Here is a 20,007-nt window from a genome sequence, read left to right on the forward strand (position 1 = left end):
TCCTGCTGAGCCCCTAAAAATTTATTCTTCCCACTATCTTCCCCATTTCAGTTTTTATCATTTCTAACTTTTTGTTGTTTCAGAAAAAAATGGGAGTCACCCTTGACTCTTCTCGTTTTCTCACACCCCATCAGAAGATTTCATTGGCTGTATTTTCGAAATGTATGATCAGCTCTGTCCACCCGTATTGCTACCACTCTGTGCAAATCCTTGTTATTCTTGCTTCCAGATTATGACAAAACCTTCTCCCCGTCTCTTTGTTTCCTCTCTCAAACTCGTTCAGTAGTCTTTTTTGATCACAACAGCCAAAGTGACCTTTAAAAATGAAAATCGTATCACGTCACTCTTCAAAATCTTCCAATAACCCCCTGTTTTTTATTGCAGAATAACAATCTAAATTGTTACAATGGCTTCTAAGCGTCCCCATAATCTGGCAAAAAAAATTGGATATTTTGACTCCACTCTCTTCTCTCTCTCTCTCTGTGTCTCTCCCCTCCTCCCTTGCTTCACTCTGTCCCACAATGACCTCTTGATGTTTCTTAGGACTTTTCCATTGGCTATTTCCTCTGCCTTAAATGCTTCCCCACATAAGGATCACTTACCTCCTTTAAGTCTTTCTCCAAATGTCACTTTCTCAGTAAGGCCTTTCTTGACCACCCTCTTTAAAATTGCAATCTCCGGTGCCCTGGTCCCCTTCTCGCTTTATTTTTCTCCACAACATCTATCACGCACCTTGCTTGGTCGTAACTCCTGATCAGAACATAAGCTTCATGAGGACAAGTCTCCTGTCTATTTGTTGACTTTATTTACCAATAAACAAAAGCATTGTCTGGCACATAGCTTATACTCCATAAATATTTGTTGAATGAATGGGATAGACTGGGTCATTTGTTTAGTTGGATGTTTTGAAAAATCAGAGAACAATTGGATCTTGGAAATAATCTAATCTAAAGTCAAAGAACTCTCTTTCTGCTAATAATTGTTGGACAATGAAAGAATTCTATAGTCAAATGATTTTGGAATTCACGTTGTCACACTGAAAGTTTTGAGAAGATCTATAGCATAGCCAGCAATCGTTTTATGTAAAGGATCAGAAAGTAAATAATTCAGATTTTGCAGGCCATGTGATCTGTCACAACTTCTGGACTCTGCTACTGAAGTGCAAAATAAGCCATTAACAATATGTAAATTAATGAACTTGGCTGAATTCTAATGAAACTGTATTTATAAAAACAGAATTGACAGGGTTTAGTTTGCAAGCCATAGTTTCCCAACCGTAATCTACACTGCCTATACTTTAATTTTGTTTAAAATAGCATTTTTATTACATTATAGGACCACCAAAAAAAACCCATAAAATATTCATTAGCATCTTGTTAAATAAGTGTTCCTCAGGACATAGTTTAAGAAACACTGATCTAGTTTAAACCTATAATTTGTTATGAGGGGTTTGGGATCCAGGATAGATTTTGTTAAATTCACACATGCAGCTAGTGGGAGAACAGGGATAAATTCTATATTTTCTGACTCCCAGTTAATTGTTCTTTTCACTTTTATGCCACAACTCTTCCATTGCTGTCTAAGGACTCTGATCTTCTAAATTTAAAACTTATTTTCAACTCATTGCAGAGAAATTCCGATGTACTTACCTGTTGAAATTTTTAATGTTGTTAAAGATTAAGATAATTTTTAAATTTGATATGTCTTTTGAAGCACGCCTGTGTCTTTTTGAAAAGAAAAGTGATACTGAACAATACTGAATTTTAATTTTCTATGTGCACGTTGAACCACAGACATAGACTTTTAGTGTCATTAACTTGTACTCTGAATCGCAGCAACAAATACAAACAACACAAGTAACAAAGGTAGACACATATACTCTCATACACACATACAAATGGCCACCTCCCTGTTCAACTCAGCATTTATCTCTGCATCTTCTGTGTTACTTCATTGCCCTCACAAATTAGATGTATCAACCCTATTCTCAAGTTTATGTGGGTAAAAACTCAAGATTTCCAGCCTTTTAGTCATCCTTCCATTTTTCTATGTTCTTTCCTTCTCACTGGGGCTCTCCTTTCTTTAGACTTCATCACTCACTGAAGATTGGCGGGACTTCCAGTAAACCCGTCTAGTTAGTATGCACAGAATAGCATGAAAACAAAAGATGTGAATTCAATTGAAAGTTCACTTAGGTGAATCATTTGATGCTCTGAGTGCCTCCATGTCATTATCAGCTAAATGAGAAATCTACCATTATCTCACTGGAGAAAGGAAGTTAATATTTCCAGTGTCAGTTTCCTGATAAGTTGTCACACCACACTTACGAACATTAGCGAGATGGATAAGATAATGGTTGTATGTGCTTTGAGCTTCTCAAGAGGGGTCTGTTTCTCCTGTATACACACATTGATCCAGTTAAATTTGATTGTAAAACTCTTTTTTATTTTTAAGTCTTTATTGAATTTGTTACAATATTGCTACTGCTTTATGTTTTGGTTTTTTGCCCGCGAGGCATGTGGGATCTTAGCTCCCCAACCAGGGATCAAACCTGCACCCCCTGTATTGGAAAGTGAAGTCTTAACCACTGGACCACCAGGGAAGTCCTATAAAGCTCTTTCTGTAGTTTGAACTAACCTGCCTCTCTTCTCCATTCAATAGCCTCTTTCTTTCTCAGTCTTGTCTGTAACCCTTCAAATACCTACCTATATTAATCTTAATGATTTTTTTAATATAGTCACTCCTTCTCTGATAATCTTTCAAGAAAAAAACACATTTTTCTTTTTGGAACACCCACATAGAGATGAGCTCCTGAAATTGAAATTGGATAGGCAACAGAGAGCGGTGGCGTGAAGCGAGATCTTAGTTCCCTGCCCAGGAATTGGACCTGGGTAGCCTGGATGGAAACCAGGAATCCTAGCCACTAGTCCACCAGGGGCTAGAGGCTAGAAACAAGGTTCCCCTGGCTCTTACCCGCATTGAGAAATGCATTTCTCAAGGAGGCAAAAACTGTAGAAACAGGTACAAAGTTTATTATTAGAGACATGGTACAACAAATGGGAGAGCACACAGAGAAACAGTTTGTTTAGTTAAGACAGAAGCGAGGCAGAGATACACACCAGGAGAGAAAAGCTGTGGGCATTCCCCCCTAATGAGGAGGAATGCAGTAAAGAGGTGGTTAAATAATTTCTATAGGGCAGTTCTACTGGGTCTTTGTTCACCTTTGGCCAATTATCTGGTTTCTTTTTCCACACCTGACCTGCCCTAGGACCTCCCCAACACGTGTGCACAACTTTTTTCACAGATGGATTCCAGCCCACAGGCCTATGGGGGGCCTTGGCATCATCTATTTTGGGGTGGTTCCCCCTCCTTTCTGACCCCCAAGAAGCCTCCAAGGTGTCTTGTCTCCCTTTGCCCCAAGGATGGGAAACATGTGACCTCTTCATCTTTTACTCAAACAGGGTTTAGCCCCTCTTTGTCCCTGCCATGACTGTTATCTTAAAGTGTCCACAGGAAACAAAGTCCAGCTATTTACGCTGTTCCTGTTGTAATTTCTATCTCAAAGTGCAAGCAGGAGGCAGGTTGTAAATATCTAGCCTAGAGCCCACCTGCTTCCTTCCTCAGGAAGTATAAACAGGAAGCTAGTTGTAAATTCCCAGCCTGGAGCCCATCTACCTCCTGCCTGACAAAGTCATCAGTCTTTGGAACTGGCCGCACAGTGAGGAATGAGGTGGATATTAGAAATCTTAGGACTCATCTTCCCTTTTGGAAATAAATATCTACATTTGACCTGAATTAATACCAGTCTCCTATGAATTCAGTTTCAGGATAGTACCGCATCCAGTAAACAGCCCAACAATTAAAAATAACTAAAAATTAGTTCCAACTTTCAATTAAACATCAAAGAGGAGACAGCTGACAACTCATTATTTTACTTTTTAAGTCCTTTTTTCAAATGTTTAAGTCACTCATCGATTGAGCACATCACTCTCCCAGACAGTCACTATTTACTTACCATTCCACCTTTCCCAAAACCATGAGTGCAAGGCCTTCTGTTTCATTCCAGTCCACCTCCCCGTCCACCTTTCTTTCTTCATGCTTCCACTTCTGCAGAACAAAACTCCAGATAAAGCACAACTCTTCTCTGAAGTCAGGTAAGGGAAAAATTGAAGACTCAAAGATAAAATTATCTTTGTCAGACACATCAGAAAAGGGAAACATGGCAACACACACAGATTAATACATTTTGTTGCTATCAACAAATTATAAATGTATGAGAATCCTAGGTTATCAAACTGGAGGTCACTTAAAGCCAATAAAAGGAGCTATATGAATGGAAAAAAAGGTAGGCCATATAATCTTAATACCCCTTTTCTCTTCATTTTGGAGTCTTCTAAAGCAGCTTTAGTTCCATAATCATCTTCCTCTATTTTACCTCATTTATAACTTTTCAAATACCTCAGGAGTTATTTATTTTATTCTATATAGTATGAAGCATTAAAGATCTCATTCTTTTTTTAATTTTTATTTTGTATTGGAGCATAGTTGATTAACAAAGTTGTGTTAATGTACGGCAAAATGATTCAGTTATACATATGTCTATTCTTTTTCAAATTCTTTTCCCATTTAGGTTATTACAGAATATTGAGCAACATGTTGGTTATCTGTTTTAAATACAGCAGTATGTACATATCAGTCCCAAACTCCCAATCTGTCCCAACCCCCCAAGCCTTCCCAGCTGGTAACCATAAGTTCTTTTTTTTTTTAAGATTCTTTTTTTATGTGGACCATTGTTTTTCAGTCTTTTATTGAATTTGTTACAATATTGCTTCTGTTTTATGTTTCGGTTTTTTGGCCATGAGGCATGTGGGGTCTTAGCTTCCCAACCAGGGATTGAACCCGCACCCCCTGCACTGGAAAGCGAAGTCTGAACCACTGGACTGCCAGGGAAGTCCCCAGTAGCCATAAGTTCTTTCTCTAAGTCTGTGAGTCTGTTTTAAGATCTCATTCTTACTTGCCTCCAAGAGCCTAAAGAGAATCCAGAGACCATTGGAGAAAAGCCCATTCTTCTCAACTGTCTCCCCTTTTCTTTGGCCATTATTCTGGCAGTTTTGGAGTCAGTTCCTTCTGCATTATCAAAAAAAGGAGGGGAATGGAAGAGGTGAACCCTTCTTCTTTGGAGAAGGCCTTATTATGTGTCTACTCCTCTGGCCTGCCATTTGACCTTGGTATATTTCACGGGCTGCCTGGCTGTTACATGGGCAGGGAGTGAGGTGCTGGAATTACCCCAAAAGCTGCTTCCCTCTCAGTCCTAAACTTTGAGAAATCTATTCTTGCTTTGGTCCTCAGACTTTTGTGTGTAGTGTGTGCTCTCAACAGGTATTTTCTTGCTGTTGCTCTAAAATGCAAGGACTTAGAAATTGAGCTGGAAGGAAAAAAGGGGACCATCCAACTCCCCTCAGTGCTAACGACCCAGGCCACTTAAAAGCAGGCAAAAAATAATCCAAGCAGTGCAACCAGGCTAACAGGAAGACTGACCTGGGGGTTTGTATAAAACCTCTTTCATACTCAAATTTTCTATTTTCTGTTAATAAAAATATCTCAATATCTTGAGAGCAGAACTTAAATTTTTGAGAGTCATTTGCCTACAATCCAAAAATATTTTTCAGCTCTGATCAGGTTGAGAATTTGATATTTGATTTCTGATACTGCCTTTTTCGTAAATTGTAAATTGTAAATCAGATTTAAGTAAAGCTGGTGTCAGTGGGGCTTTTTCTTTTATAATTTTCAAGATTTTACAGCCTCTAAAAGAGCATAATTTCCAATTTTAAGACATCTCAATGACTTTCACCCAATTGCATTTGTTTGTTCGTTAGTGCATTTAACTATAATTGTTTCAGAATTAATTATACAAAAGATTTGATATTACAGTATGTAGTACTAACCAGAGTGGACTGTGAAAACTTTGTTCTTCATATGTTCATTTTATCATGCTTAGAAGAACAGGCCCTTCACGTTGTTTTTTTTTTTGTTTTTTTTTTTTTTTTTACTGTAGTTGTTCCGGTAATTTATTGCTAGGTAACAAATTATCCCATGTTTACTGATATAAAATTAGAATCATTTTATTTATGCTCACAGATTCTGTGGGTTAGTTATTCAGACAGGAAAGGTGGGGAAGTTTGTCTCCACTCCCAGATATCTGGGACCTCAGTTGGAAAGAAGAATGGCTGGTATCCCTTGAGTGACTGGGAGCTGGTGTCATCGGCCAGCTTCTGTACTCATATTCTGACCACTGGGCTAGGATGACACAAAGGCTGGGCTCGGCTAAAACTGTTGACCAGAGTACCTAAATAGGACCCTCCATGTGACTTGGGCTTCTCTGAGCATAGTACATGGGTTCTTATAGGGAATATCCCAAAAGAGGGAATACAGACAGCAAAGTTCCAAGAGAATAAGGCAGAAGCTTCATAGTCATTTATGACCTGGCATCCAAAGTCACGTAGCATCACGTCTGCCATTAATCAACATGGTCACAAGCCCACCTAGCTTCCAGATGAAGGTACAAAGACTCCACCTTCTTTATAGAAGGAGTGTCAAAGAACGTGGGGCTATGTTTTAAAACCATCACTGTAGAATGGACTTGTAGACATGGTGCAGGGGAAGGGGAGGCTGGGACAAACTGAGAGTAGCATTGACATATCTACACTACCATGTGGAAAATGGGAAGTGGGAAGCCACCATACAGCACAGGGAGATCATCTCGGTGCTTTGTGACGACCTAGAGGCGTGGGATGGGGAGGGTGAGAGGGAGGCTCTAGAGGGAGGGGATATATGTATACATGTAGTTGATTCACTCAGTGTACAGCAGAAGCTAACACAACATTGTAAAACAATTATAATCCAATAAAGATGTAAAAAAATCATAAAAAAAGAAGTGATTAATGGGATGCTTTCCATAAGTACTCTTCCTTATTTGTGATTCCTCACCTCTAAAGCAACAGTACACATTTGCAATATGGCTGATCAGTGTTAAAAATGCCTGTATAACCAGGTGTTTACCTTAGAATGCTTTTGGTCGCAAGTGACAGAAACCCTGATTCAAACTGGCATCAATTAACAAAATTGAAAATTTCAGCAGTAAGGCAAGCAACCAGTTAAGAGAGGGTTGGTTTAGTGGCTTAGCAGTACTGAAAAGACACTTCTCTGCCTTATTTCATGACTCTTAGTGTTGACTTTATCCTACATCTAGTTCCTTCATGAAGGAAGTCTTGCTGGCATGAGCAGTTATTCCCATGCTCAACTGTATGCTCAAGCAAAGAGATAAAGAGAGCTTTCCTGCCCTTCTACTCTACAGAGTCCTGAGCCTCACTCAGCTGGAACAGCATAGGTCACTTACATAACCCTGAAACAATTTCTGAGGTCAAAGTCAAGTTCTGATTGGCTTAGATTTAGATGCTCATCCCTGAACTAGTCCTGATTTCAAAGGGGGTGTAATTATGCCACTTGACTTCATCATGGGGATGTGATTGATCCCTGTAAATGTTGTGCCTGCTCCCCACTGGGAAATAGGTGGAATAGGTGAGGGGAAAGCGGCTCTAATTTCTATTTCATCTTGGAACATTCTCTGACAACATAAAATCATTTGACCATGAGGTGATGGAGCTATTGCCTTGGCCTCATTAGCATCATAGTTCAATGAGCCGAGAGTTCATGGTCCCATTCCTGTTCACTGGTCAGCACCCTGCCTTCGAGTCAAGCCAATGTCATATTTAGAGCTGCCGTTGTTAAAGAAATCCCATTTGACAAAACAAGGAAAAAATAGCTACTACAAAGTGACTCTGAACTTGGCTGTTCTCTCCCAGCAAGGAGTGGTGGGAGAACAGTCACTGGCTTTCTGAATGTTTGGGGTCATGTCTGTGCACCTTTGTCTGTGTGAGAGAATATTTCTTACTTTGGATAAATTCGGACTTTTGCCTGAGAAAGTAGGCTTTCTATCTGAGGCTATGAACTCTTCTTAAGAACTGTGAATGTCTTCCTCTGTTTTTCAGAGGTGACACAGAACTGAATAATGTAGACACTTCTGCCAAGACTTTTTTTTTTTTTTTTTTTTCTTTTTTCGGTACGCGGACCTCTCACTGTTGTGGCCTCTCCCGTTGCGGAGCACAGGCTATGGACGTGCAGGCTTAGCGGCCGTGGCTCACAGGCCCAGCCGCTCCGCGGCATGTGGGATCCTCCCGGACTGGGGCACGAACCCGTGTCCCCTGCATCAGCAGGCGGACTCTCAACCACTGCGCCACCAGGGAAGCCCTCTGCCAAGACTCTTATTCATGGTTTTCCACTGCAGCATGACAGGGTTATTGTCCTCACTTTGCTGTTGAGAAAATAGGGACAGAGGGTTAAGCAGCTTGCTATGACCACACGTCGAAGCAGGGACGGAGTTGGCATTAGTAATCATTTTCCTGGAATCTTGGCTCAGTGCTTTCTTTACAAAGAATTATGAAAGTTCCAAACAGAGAAAGAGAACAGGTCATAAAATACAAGCACTTTGGAACCCATCACCCAGTCTCAGAAATTTTGTGAAAAACAAATACTTGTAGACATAATGGAAACCCCCTTTGTACCCTTTATGGTTCCCACCCTCACCTTTCCTTCTCTGAGAAAATCAGTATCCTGAATTTGGCATTTTACATTCTCATACATATTTTTCCTCTGTATGTGTGTATCCATAAAAAATATGGTACAGGTTTGCACATTTAACTTTATATTATTGCTGTTATCTTGTATGAATCACTTTTTTTTTGCTCAACATAGTTTTTAGTATATATCCATGCTCACACATCTAGCATGTTTATTCATTTTACCTATTATATAATATTCCATGTCATAAATATATATATAATATGTATGACAGATTATCTCTATCATCGTTTAGATTTTTGCTGCTGTTTAATATCATAAGCAGTAATGCACTGTATATTCTTATACCTTTTACCTTCTGATTACTTTCATGAACCCCACTGGAAAAAAAGAATACTTTTATGGAGATAAGCATAGAGATTCAATTGCTCTAAGTTCGGTCCTAGAGTAATGCAGGAGGGAGTACCAGAAGCAAGACTTATTGCCATATTTACATTTGAAGAAACTCATTCTATACCTAAAATGGTTACTGAGCAGAGCCTTACGGGGCCTTCCCAAGAGATTCCTCCCCCATATCCTCTGCTTTAGGTCCTCTCTGAAGTGCCCAGATAACAGTATTGATGCACATTTCCTGAGTTGTTTTACAAATGCTAAAACCACCACCAAATGGAAGAAGTTACCTACTTGATGACCATGAGCATGTAGCCCCCGGACCTACCAGCAGCTAAGGGTTGATAATGTTAACCCCTGTGACACTGCCCTGTTACATCACCATCAGCCAATCAGAGAATTGTGCACGAGCTGATCACATACCCTGGGACTCCACTCCCTCACCTTGTCTTTAAAAATGCTTTGCTGAAGTCCATCAGGGAGTTTGGGCTTTTTGAGCACTAGGTAACCAGGACTCCTTGCTTGTTGCCCTGCAGTAAACACTGCACTTTCCTTCCCTACAACCCGGTGTCAGTAGATTAGCTTTACTGCTCATGGGTGGGCAGACCCAAGTTTGGTTCAGTAACAAAACCAATCCATGTTCTGTGTATACCATGATTTACAGTTGCTATATCAGGATCTATCATTATATCTTGAAATCTCACCTATTTAGTCATTACTAATGCTCCTTCTTTCCAGAACCAGACCTGAATTTCTGTGGCCTGCAGGATTTTTGTCAGGCTGAAAAAAAATGGCAGCAATCATAGTGATGGACTGAATAAATGAAGTTTTATCATTACAGAAATAGAAACAGTGGCTTGAAAATTTTAAGAACATCAATTGACTTCCTTCTAAAAAGCATGCCATGGGGAGAAGGGGTGAAATTTCTATGGGACATCATTTCTGTGTATCTGAAAGCACTATCTTTATGTAGATAAAAATGAGCAAAGGATGGCCATTTGTTTGACTTATTTTAGGAACATTGTAGTCTGTTTAAAATGGCTGCTTTAAAAATCTCCATGTCAACTATGAAACTAAATTATTTTGAAATATTATTATGCTTTGTTCTGAATCCTCAGAATTCTGAAGAAGCTGGTCCATTGTGTTAATACTGGATTGTTTTTTGGATCAGCAGCCAACTGTGAAGACACTAATACAGATTTGAGGGAAATTACTGTCATAGGACTTGGGAGACTGGATTTTTTTTTTTTTTTTTTTTTTTTTGCAGTACGCGGGCCTCTCACTGTTGTGGCCTCTCCCATTGCGGAGCACAGGCTCCGGATGCACAGGCTTAGCGGCCATGGCTCACGGGCCCAGCCGCTCCACGGCACGTGGGATCCTCCCGGACCGGGACACGAACCCGCGTCCCCTGCATCGGCAGGCAGACTCCCAACCACTGCACCACTAGGGAAGCCCTGCCTTAGGTTTTAATATAAACCATATGCCATCGATTACCCTTGCTCTAGTTATGAGTGTGTAGAGATCTGAGCAATCAGTCACTTCTTGCTCCCTTCCCAATTATCTCATATAATTAACTATCGCCTCTTGCGTTGTTCCTCTCTCCATCCATACCTGTGCTCTTGTTCTCAAACAGGATAGACTTTGCCCCCAAGGAACATTTGGCAATATCTGGAGATATTTTTGATTGTCACAATGGGAAGGATACTACTGGCTTCTAAATGGTAGAGGTCACGGATGCTGCTTAACATCCCACAATGCAGAATATAGGCCCACTCCCTACAACCAGTGTTAGCCAGTCCAAAGTGTCAATATTGCCTAGTTTGAGGAATCTTGCTGTGTAGAAACTGACTTCATGGGTTTTGGTTGAACTTTCCAATTCCACCTCTGAGATGTTCAGTTTGATATAGTCTCATGATTCAGACTAGCTGCTCAGTAGCCAAAAATGGAAGGTTGTATCTCATGTTTCATCCACATCCTCTACTTTGGTTGAAGTGAGGCAGCCTTTGTTATTAAAAACAGTTCCCTTCTTGGTAAGTGTTATATCACCCATTGACATTACCCCAGTTACACACAGTAGGGAATGAGGGAAACTGAGGCATATTTCTAAGTAAAGAATAAAACCGGAAGGATTAATAAGTGTGATTATCCTCAGATACTCTCTGCTCCAGATGGCATTTGTTGTTATGGAAATTACATTTGCAAATATATTAAGGAAAACTCCATGGGCAGCCTAATACTAATATGGTTTCCTTTTTTTCCCCTCCTTTTTTGTTTTTCAGACATTTCACATTTTCAAGAACAAAATGATTTAAAAGGATTACTAGAAAATCTCCATCAAAATATTCAAGCCAAAAAGAGAAAGAATGTAGAAATCATGTGGCTGGCTGCAACGGTAGGCACTCTCCTGTCAAATGGTATATTCCCTGTCACCATTATGATCAGCAAGCATTATCGGGTATCTGCTATGTAGGGTCCAACCTCTGCACTTTGGGCTCCCAGATGTCATTCTCCATTATCCAGGAGATTAGGCATCTAGTCTATCCATGCACAAGAACACAAGATAGAAGAAGATGTATTCAGCGAGAAAGAATCTTACTCGTTGGCTTTTCTTATAAATTCGAGAAGTGTTTGAGGTTAAAATCAAGTGTCTGTGATTTTCTTGATATTGCATGTTGCAATGTCAATAGCCCATGTCGGTCAGGGTTTTGAAGCGCTGCTCTAGAGACATATGGTTTCAACAGACAGTGGTTATCAGATCTCTGGCTCACAGCTTCAGTAAGGCTCCTGGACATATTGTTCGGTTAATGAGCTTGTAAACGCGTTTGTCAATTTAGATATGGGCATAGAATTTATTACTGATGTATTGCTCTTAGGGTAATGAGCTATATTTTGTATGCTTCTTTCTCATTTAATGGCACCCTCAGGGTAAAAGATCTGCCTGCTTCCCCGCCCCCAGGTTTCTACAAGGTTGAGGGAGAAAATCATGCCTATAATTTTTAAGATCTTATCTGGCAACCGCTCAGGTATAGCTCATATGAGTTTTGTTAAACATTCAGACCCAGAGATCCTTTCACTAGGAAGGGATCTTTTCATCAGGAAAAGCACACATTGGAGATCTTTTTGATGAACGCCATGTTTGAACTTACTGCACAGGATTGCTCGTGTAATTTGGAGTTGAGTGTAATAGATCTTCTCACATGTGCTATTCATTCTCTATCAATAGCATTTGAGACAAAGCCTTTCCCCCTACTGCCAGTGCTTCAATTATAATCTAATATTACTTACTCTCTTCTGGGAAAAAGGAATGGATAATTTACCATGAGTCTACATAAAATAATTTACCAAGAGCAAGGCAGAGGAAAGCTGCTCTAGTTTCCCTTCATGCCCTCTTGGAGCCCCAGGGAAGAACATCAAAGGTAACAATATGAAACGTTGCTTTCAGGCAGCTCATTTACACTGGTCCCATTTAGCATCGTACTACATTACATGAAGGTTGTTTTTCATAGTTCTTTCTCCTGTGTCTGCTCTATATACCTTCAAAGACTACTATGGTTGCTAATTCTCACGAAAATTTCACAAAGACAGGTCATAAGTTATTTTTGCTATATTACTAATGACATGATAGCACAAAAGTACTTTAATCATTGCCCAAGGCCATCTGACAACTTAGGAACATATACATATGTCATTATGCACATATCATGCAGTCATGTAAATTGACAAATGAAGGATGCACAGGTAGAACCACAAATGAATATTTTCTCTAGCACATGTAGTTTTCTCATTTGAATATATTTAAAAAATTCCCATAAATCCTACATTTCTGAAATTTTTTTTGAAATGTATATACCAACCAAATACGGCTTACTCACAACTTACCATTGAATTCATGAATGGGTGATTACTTGCCTTGATAAATATACAGCACCCATAGTGTGCAAATTTGGCATTCTGTAGGAATATTGACTTTATTATTAATAACATGCCTATAGGGTGATACATGAGTTTCAATATCTTCTTTGTAAACCAGGGACCTTGGTATTACTCTTAAAGAAATATAGAAATTCCCTTTGACATTTTCCAAAAAGTTTTTATTTCTGTCTCTGTTTTATTATCCCCTCTTCTTTAAAACGATTAATGAAATACTGCTTTGTTAATGTTTTACATTCTAATTGAAAAATGTAAAGCTATTTGGTTTTATCTTGAATGAGATTTAAAAAATGAAAATTTAAAAAGACCAAATACCAAATTAAGCTAATGTTAAATTAAGCTCATATAGTTCAAAAGAGTTGTGAAATACAGAAACCAAGACCCAACCTGTCTGCTTTGATGGAATTGTCCCAGCTTCTTTTTTAAAAAAAAAATTTATTTATTTTATTATTTTATTTTATTTTTGGCTGCGTTGGGTCTTCATTGCTGTGCATGGGCTTTTCTCTGGTTGTGGCGAGTGGGGGCTACTCTCCGTTGCAGTGCGCGGGCTTCTCATCGTGGTGGCTTCTCTTGTTGCAGAGCACAAGCTCTAGGTGCATAGGCTTCAGTAGTTGTGGCACGTGGGCTCAGTAGTTGTGGCTCGGGGCTCAGTAGTTGTGGCTTGTGGGCTCTAGAGCACAGGCTCAGTAGTTGTGGCACACAGGCTTAGTTGCTCCGCGGCATGTGGGATCTTCCCAGACCAGGGATTGAACCCATGTCCCCTGCATTGGCAGGCGGATTCTTAACCACTGTGCCACCAGGGAAGTCTGCCCCAGATTCCTCTTGATTTTAAATTTGTAACATGAAATATCCTTAGTAGGATAGTTGCATACAATTGTGACAATGCATTTTAAAGAATATTCATTCTTTTTAAAACTCACCTCTCATAAGTGACCATTGAGGTCTGTATTTTGTTACTATAAATATAGTCAAGCCTTTGTTATTTCATATTAAGAATTTTGAAATACTATTTATTTAAATGCGTCAGTGTTTTCTACAAGAAAAAAAAAGATTACATGTTGAAATCATGCTGTCACGTTTCTCTAGTCACTTACATTGGAGATAGTGAGAAAGTACCTAAGGGCTAATAAGGACTTGTAAATCCTAAGCTAAGTATCAGAATCACAATTAAATCATGATAAAAACCCTTGATAAACTGTATTATTATATCCTCTCTTCAAAGAAGGCAACTGTTAAGGCCTCCTCAGTGGCAGATAATAAAGCAGGCCTGTATTTCATCAGAGTAGATGTATCTTAAGTGCATGTTGACGAACATTGCTGATGCATTACCATGGACTAGGGAAGAGAAAAGAATGGAGTGATTCACCTGTTAACTGTAAAGCAATGAGACCATAAATTATTGCTAGTTACAGATTCTTCTCCTGGCTTACATCAGAATAACAACAAGAAAGAATTGTAGAGAGAAACAGAACAGGACAGAAGTTAAAGACTTGGTCCTTGTTAGGTAGACATATCAGCATCCTGGCTCTGCTCTGTTGTGCATAAGGCACCTTACCTATCTAAACCTCAATTTCCTCATCTGTAAAATGAGATTAATACACCTTCCTCCAGGGTTCATGTGCAGTTAAATTAAAAGAGCAAATCTATATGAAATTTATTAGCATTGTACCTGGTGCACAGTAGATATGCAATTACAGTGGCCATTTTTGGTGTCCTTATTCTTATTAGTTGCATTGATGAGTGGTTTCCTTATCGGTTTCACTTGGCACCATGTGGATGTTTGAAATCTCGTAACATCCAGCAGAGATTAGTAAAGGTTATTTTAAATATATCGTAAGAAGGTATTAGCTATGTAAGATGCAAATCAAGTGGCTGATCCAGGAAATACAGATTATTTTTTTCCCCTTCACTATTAAGATATTGCTTCTGAGCTGTGATTATCATTATCCCCTGCAGCTTAGATCCCCTCTCAGAGAGCATTGCTGCCTCTGCTGGATATTTACCATCTTATATGCCTTCAACAGCCCCACACCTCATGTACAAAGAGCTGAATAAATTAAATCTATTCCACTAGCTTTTGAAATGAAAAGGTAATATTTTTCCATTCTGTAGGCAGATTGAACCAGTTAATTTTCATAAATTAACATAAATTTGGTGGGTTTAGACTAGAAGTGTCTAGAGGACCCTGACACTTTAATCTGCGAATAAACAATAAACTGTGTATATGTCTGTTACAGATTTGTCGCAAACTAAATGGCATCCGTTTCACCTGTTGTAAAAGTGCCAAAGACAGGACGTCGATGTCAGTGACGCTTGAACAATGCTCAATCTTGAGGGATGAACACCAGTTACACAAGGACTTCTTTATCCGAGCACTGGATTGTATGAGAAGGTACCCCATATGTCTTCAACTTTTTTTCTTTTTTAAAAAAAATTTTATTGAAGTATAGTTGATTTACAATATTTGTTAATTTCTGCTGTACAGCAAAGTGATTCAATTATACATATATATTCTTTTTTATATTCCTTTTCATTATCGTTTATCACGGGATATTGCATATAGTTCCCTGTGCTATATAATAGGACCTCATTGTTTCTTTTAGGTCATTTTAAGGTTTGGGTTTGTTTTGTTTTTCCAAATATGTATTTTACTGGAGGACTAAACATTTAGTTACTTCACTGCATTTCCATGGCTTAGAGCTGATGACATGAGAGATAACATAATTTTAAGTGAATACTCATTTTAGGCAATAAAAAAAATGTGGCCAGATTTTGATAATCTGAATGGAGGATATATTTCATTAATACATTTAGACCTAAGTTGAAGGGCTCCGGTCCTTTTACATATAACACTAGAAGAGCACAGTCCCTTTTCATACAAGTCGTTATGTGTATGCACAAAATAAAGCTAAGTCGTTATGCAAACAAAGCAACTATCCAAAAAATGGCAACTAACAGGTGATCTTCCCATGGCTTGCAGGGTCTTCCTATCTTTAACCTCCTTCCTAAAATTATTTTCACATCACTCATAATAAAGATGGGATTACACAGATCCTTTAAGATTGAGAATTAATATGGTTACTCTGCTGACATTTAAAATATTCTGCCTGAAGTCATATTTCTTGATTCATTTCTACAGTAATTAAATCTAAAGTCTAAGCCATAATGGGAAGGAAAAAGTGCCTCATTCACAACATCTGTCAGCAAGGACATACATTAATTAAAAACTTTTAGCAAACTTGTCTCTTTGCCGCAAAGACCGACTCAGGAGCACAACAGGAAACATGGGACAGGCTCCCTGATGCCAGAAAGGAATGTCATGTGATGCTCTGAGAAAGCTGCTTCTTATCTGGCATGTCATTAGCTCCACTTTTCTTTTAACTGCTACAGTCTTTCCATGGCGAGGGTGATGCTTGCCTGCGCTCCTTCTGTGCTGCATGTTTTCCCCACTAATGAGAGGGTTCTGAAGCCCTCTCTTTTACCCCATTTCATGTCTCTTGGCATTTTCGTTGCTCAGTGGAGTTCTACCATAATTTTTGGATAAATGTATGAGGATATCTTCAAGGCCTGACATGAGCATCTCAGCCATACGAAACATGTTTGGTTGTCATAAAAGACTTTTTTCAATAATAATCTCTCAGTACTCACAGGGAAGGTTCAGAATCTGAGTATAAAATCTTCTAATGTGCATTTAAAAAGTACAAATGTCACCATGGATGGAACAAAGATGCCAGGTGAGGAGGGTAGAGCACATGATGTTACAGGCCAGAAACCCTAGAGGGCTAAAATGATTCAACCAGCATAAAGTATCTGGAAGGTGAAACTGTTACTTGTTTATTTAAGGTAGGGGTAAGAGAGGACCCTTAAATTAGAAAGGTAATTTTTTCCAATCCATAAATAAAGGGCATATCTGTCATATATATGTTGAACTATAAAACTACATATTTTGGAATAGCATAAAGGTTGTATGGACCTGACATTATATATACAACACATTTGCTAATGACATAACATTTATGAGGATTTAGTTTGGGATTGTGAAATAAAAGTAAGGCAATAGAAATTTAATCCAAAAATACTAAAGATCTTAACTTCCGTATCCCCACTACTCTAGTGAAATTTCAAATCTGCCAAATTTATCTTTTGGTTTTGTGTCTATGTGAGGGCTGCATGAGAATGTGAGGGCTTGTCCATGTATGTGTATGCATGTGTGTGTGTGTTCGTGCGTGCATGTGTTTAAGGGAAATAGACGTGTTATTGTCTTGAATAACTGATGTCCTTTCCCTCTTTGGGTACTGTCTTACAACACGAGCCCATAGGTTTGTAAGCTCTGGCCACAGGGCAGAGTAGATGAGAGGATGCGGCTTCGGAGCCAGCTGACCTGAGTTTGAATCCAGGCCATGTGCCACTTAAGCAGCCAAGAGGAAGTTAATCTCATCCTGCCTCTTAGTGCCTGAGGCAAGTTAGTCAACCTCTTGGTGCCTCTGTCTTCCCTTGTGTAAAAATAGACATGCTAATAATAGTAGCCCTTCTTAGGAGTGTCTCCAGGATTAAATGAATTGATATGTGTAAAGTGATTAGATCAACGTTTGAGACACAGTGATCACTCTACCATATGTGTTAAGAAAATAAATATCAAAGGTCGTGATCTTCCTGAGACAATCAAGTCTAGTCAATTACGAGCCTCATATTTTTTTGGAATATATTATGACATATGGTTTGACTCCAATACCATATATTAAAATCTTGTAAACTTTCAAATGCAATATTTTATCTATTTAAGAAAATAAGCTCTTTAAATACCACTTTGAAACTGTGCATGTGTTTACAAATGCTGTGCTAATTATGGATGGATTGCATTCATTAAAGTAAGCCTGGATGGGTTTCTTATAAGTATTTTTTATGTTAATGTGTATTATTGTATGCCCTTACAAATAATCATAGAATTTGAGATCAAGGAGTCACCTTAAAAATTTAGTCAACCCTGATTCACCTTATGAATAATGAAACTGAGCTCTGCAGTGTTTCAGCAAAGAGTACTCAGGAAATACTAGAGCCAGCACTAAAGCACAGATGCCTTAGTTACATTTTTTTATCCTGTGCTATACAGTAGGACCTTGTTGTTTTCCTTAGTTGTTTTTTTTTCTTTTTCTATAAATTTTAGTTATTTGTTTTTTATACAACAGTTTCTTACTAGTTATCTGTTTTATACATATTAGTGCATATATGTCAATCCCATAATTATTTGGTTATGTATTTGACTATTTCACATCTGTTAGTTGAAATATTATGTAAGTCATATGAGTCATAAGAACCATGTACTTTTCGAAATTGGAGACTGTGTGCAAGACCAGAGTGGTCTGCCCAAATCCTGAGACCCTGAAGAACAAACTCTAGTTCTAGAATGTTAACTCTTTCATTTCTACCTTATCTGTCATGTTCACTATTGTATCTGGGCATTTGAGCACAGTGTCTGGTCCAGATTGAAATAAATATAAATAGTGGTTGAATAAACAAAGAACAGTCCAAATAGGAATTCATTCTGCTGCCTTCTGTTTTTCAGAACCGTGTAGCAACTTTTTCATCTGTTTTTAAAATTGTATTTTCAATTATGTTCTGAGATAGTAGTTCAGTTCTTACTTTTATGTCTAAGCCTTGTTTCCTAGGGTTGCACTTGGGTCTCCGTAGTTCAGTGGTCAGTCAGTGATTAGCCAGAAGTTGTGCTCAAACAGTTCAATCCAGTAAGGCTTTCAACCTCTGCTGATATATCTGTGTATGGACTGGGAAACATGTTCAAATTCAGGAGTTTTTGCATCCATCCTGCCTTTTCTTTCCACCAGGCCCTATTAGGTCCTACTGGTCAACCCAGGATGTGTGGAAATTGATCAAAGCCCTCCATGGTTCTCTCATGTCCAGGATCTCATTGCCCATTACATTCATGGCTAGTCCACTGGTCTGGGGAGTGGCCCAAGTGGCAGTGCAGGCTCAGGCCAGCTGTGAGGTTGGCAGTCAGCATTTGTTTGCCTCCAAGGAAGCTAATGCTTCAGACAGTGCCTGGGAGTAGGCTTTTCTACTCTTCACTTCCAGTGCACTCAGACCCTGGGGCAGCAAAGTTGCCGGTTTCCCTGGCAGCCTCTCCCTGGTAGAGGTTTAGCTGAGAGGGGCGGGGTGGGAGCAGCCCCAGGCAGAAAGACCACAGACTCGCCCTCTTCTTACTTGCCAGTCAGCAGTTTTCCAAGAAGAAACCCTTGTCCACTTGTTGCTTGTCTTTGGCTTATTATTAGGGTCCTGAAATGGTTGGTTTTGACAATATTTTTCAGTGTCATGGTTTTGGGAGGAGGAAGAGGATCTGCAGAGCTCTTTGCTCTGCCATCTGATGGGCAGTCCCAGGCTCCAGACAGTGGCTGCTTCTGGGACATTAAAAAACTATGTATATTTGGACCCTGTGCAGTTTATCATTGAGGTGGATCCAGGGATCCAGAATTTTTAAGAACTTTACAAATATTCCAGGACACACACTGGATTAAAAAAAAAAAAAAAAAAAAAAAGCTAGTGTTTTAAAGGAGTTTGATTTTTATGTTTTTAAATGTGTTAAGGTTTTTTATTTTATTTGACATCAGTTGCTGTTTATTTTATGTTTGAATTATTCTAACCACCTTTCAGGCTATTTACTCTGGATATTTTTAAAAGTTCACCGGGGTTATAATATCAATGTTGTTTTTGTAGTTTTAGTTTTTTCCTTATCTATATTAAATTCTTCTACTGTATAGTGCTTATATCTGTTAAATTTTCAAATTATTTATGGATGAGAGAAATGTTATAGATAAAAAGAAATAAAGCTTCATCTACCTGCTTGTTCAGAAGTCCCCTCACCAGAATAAGGTTCATGAGAGTGGGGACTTTTGTTATCTTGTTCACTGCTATATTTTAATTATCAGTACCTAGAATAATGCCTAGTTAGAGTAGGTTCTCAATAAATATTCAATGAGTGAGTGAATGAATAACATAGGTTTCTAAAATGTTCAAGTCCTATAAGGAAGTTTTGTGCAT

At 38.8% G+C, this 20,007-nt stretch overlaps 1 protein-coding gene across 1 annotated transcript in view; it reads left to right on the top strand.

Annotated features, from left to right (window-relative positions):
* INPP4B (inositol polyphosphate-4-phosphatase type II B) overlaps positions 1–20,007 on the top strand; it is a 352,372-nt gene that overhangs the window by 299,684 nt on the left and 32,681 nt on the right. Inside the window, exons 21-22 of the mRNA XM_007464000.1 lie at positions 11,307–11,419; positions 15,195–15,349. Coding sequence (XP_007464062.1) covers positions 11,307–11,419; positions 15,195–15,349 — 268 coding nt within the window. The remainder of the gene's footprint in view (positions 1–11,306; positions 11,420–15,194; positions 15,350–20,007) is intronic.

Source organism: Lipotes vexillifer, unplaced genomic scaffold (genome assembly GCF_000442215.2).
Source record: "Lipotes vexillifer unplaced genomic scaffold, Lipotes_vexillifer_v1.1 scaffold1293, whole genome shotgun sequence".
Taxonomy (NCBI): domain Eukaryota; kingdom Metazoa; phylum Chordata; class Mammalia; order Artiodactyla; family Lipotidae; genus Lipotes; species Lipotes vexillifer.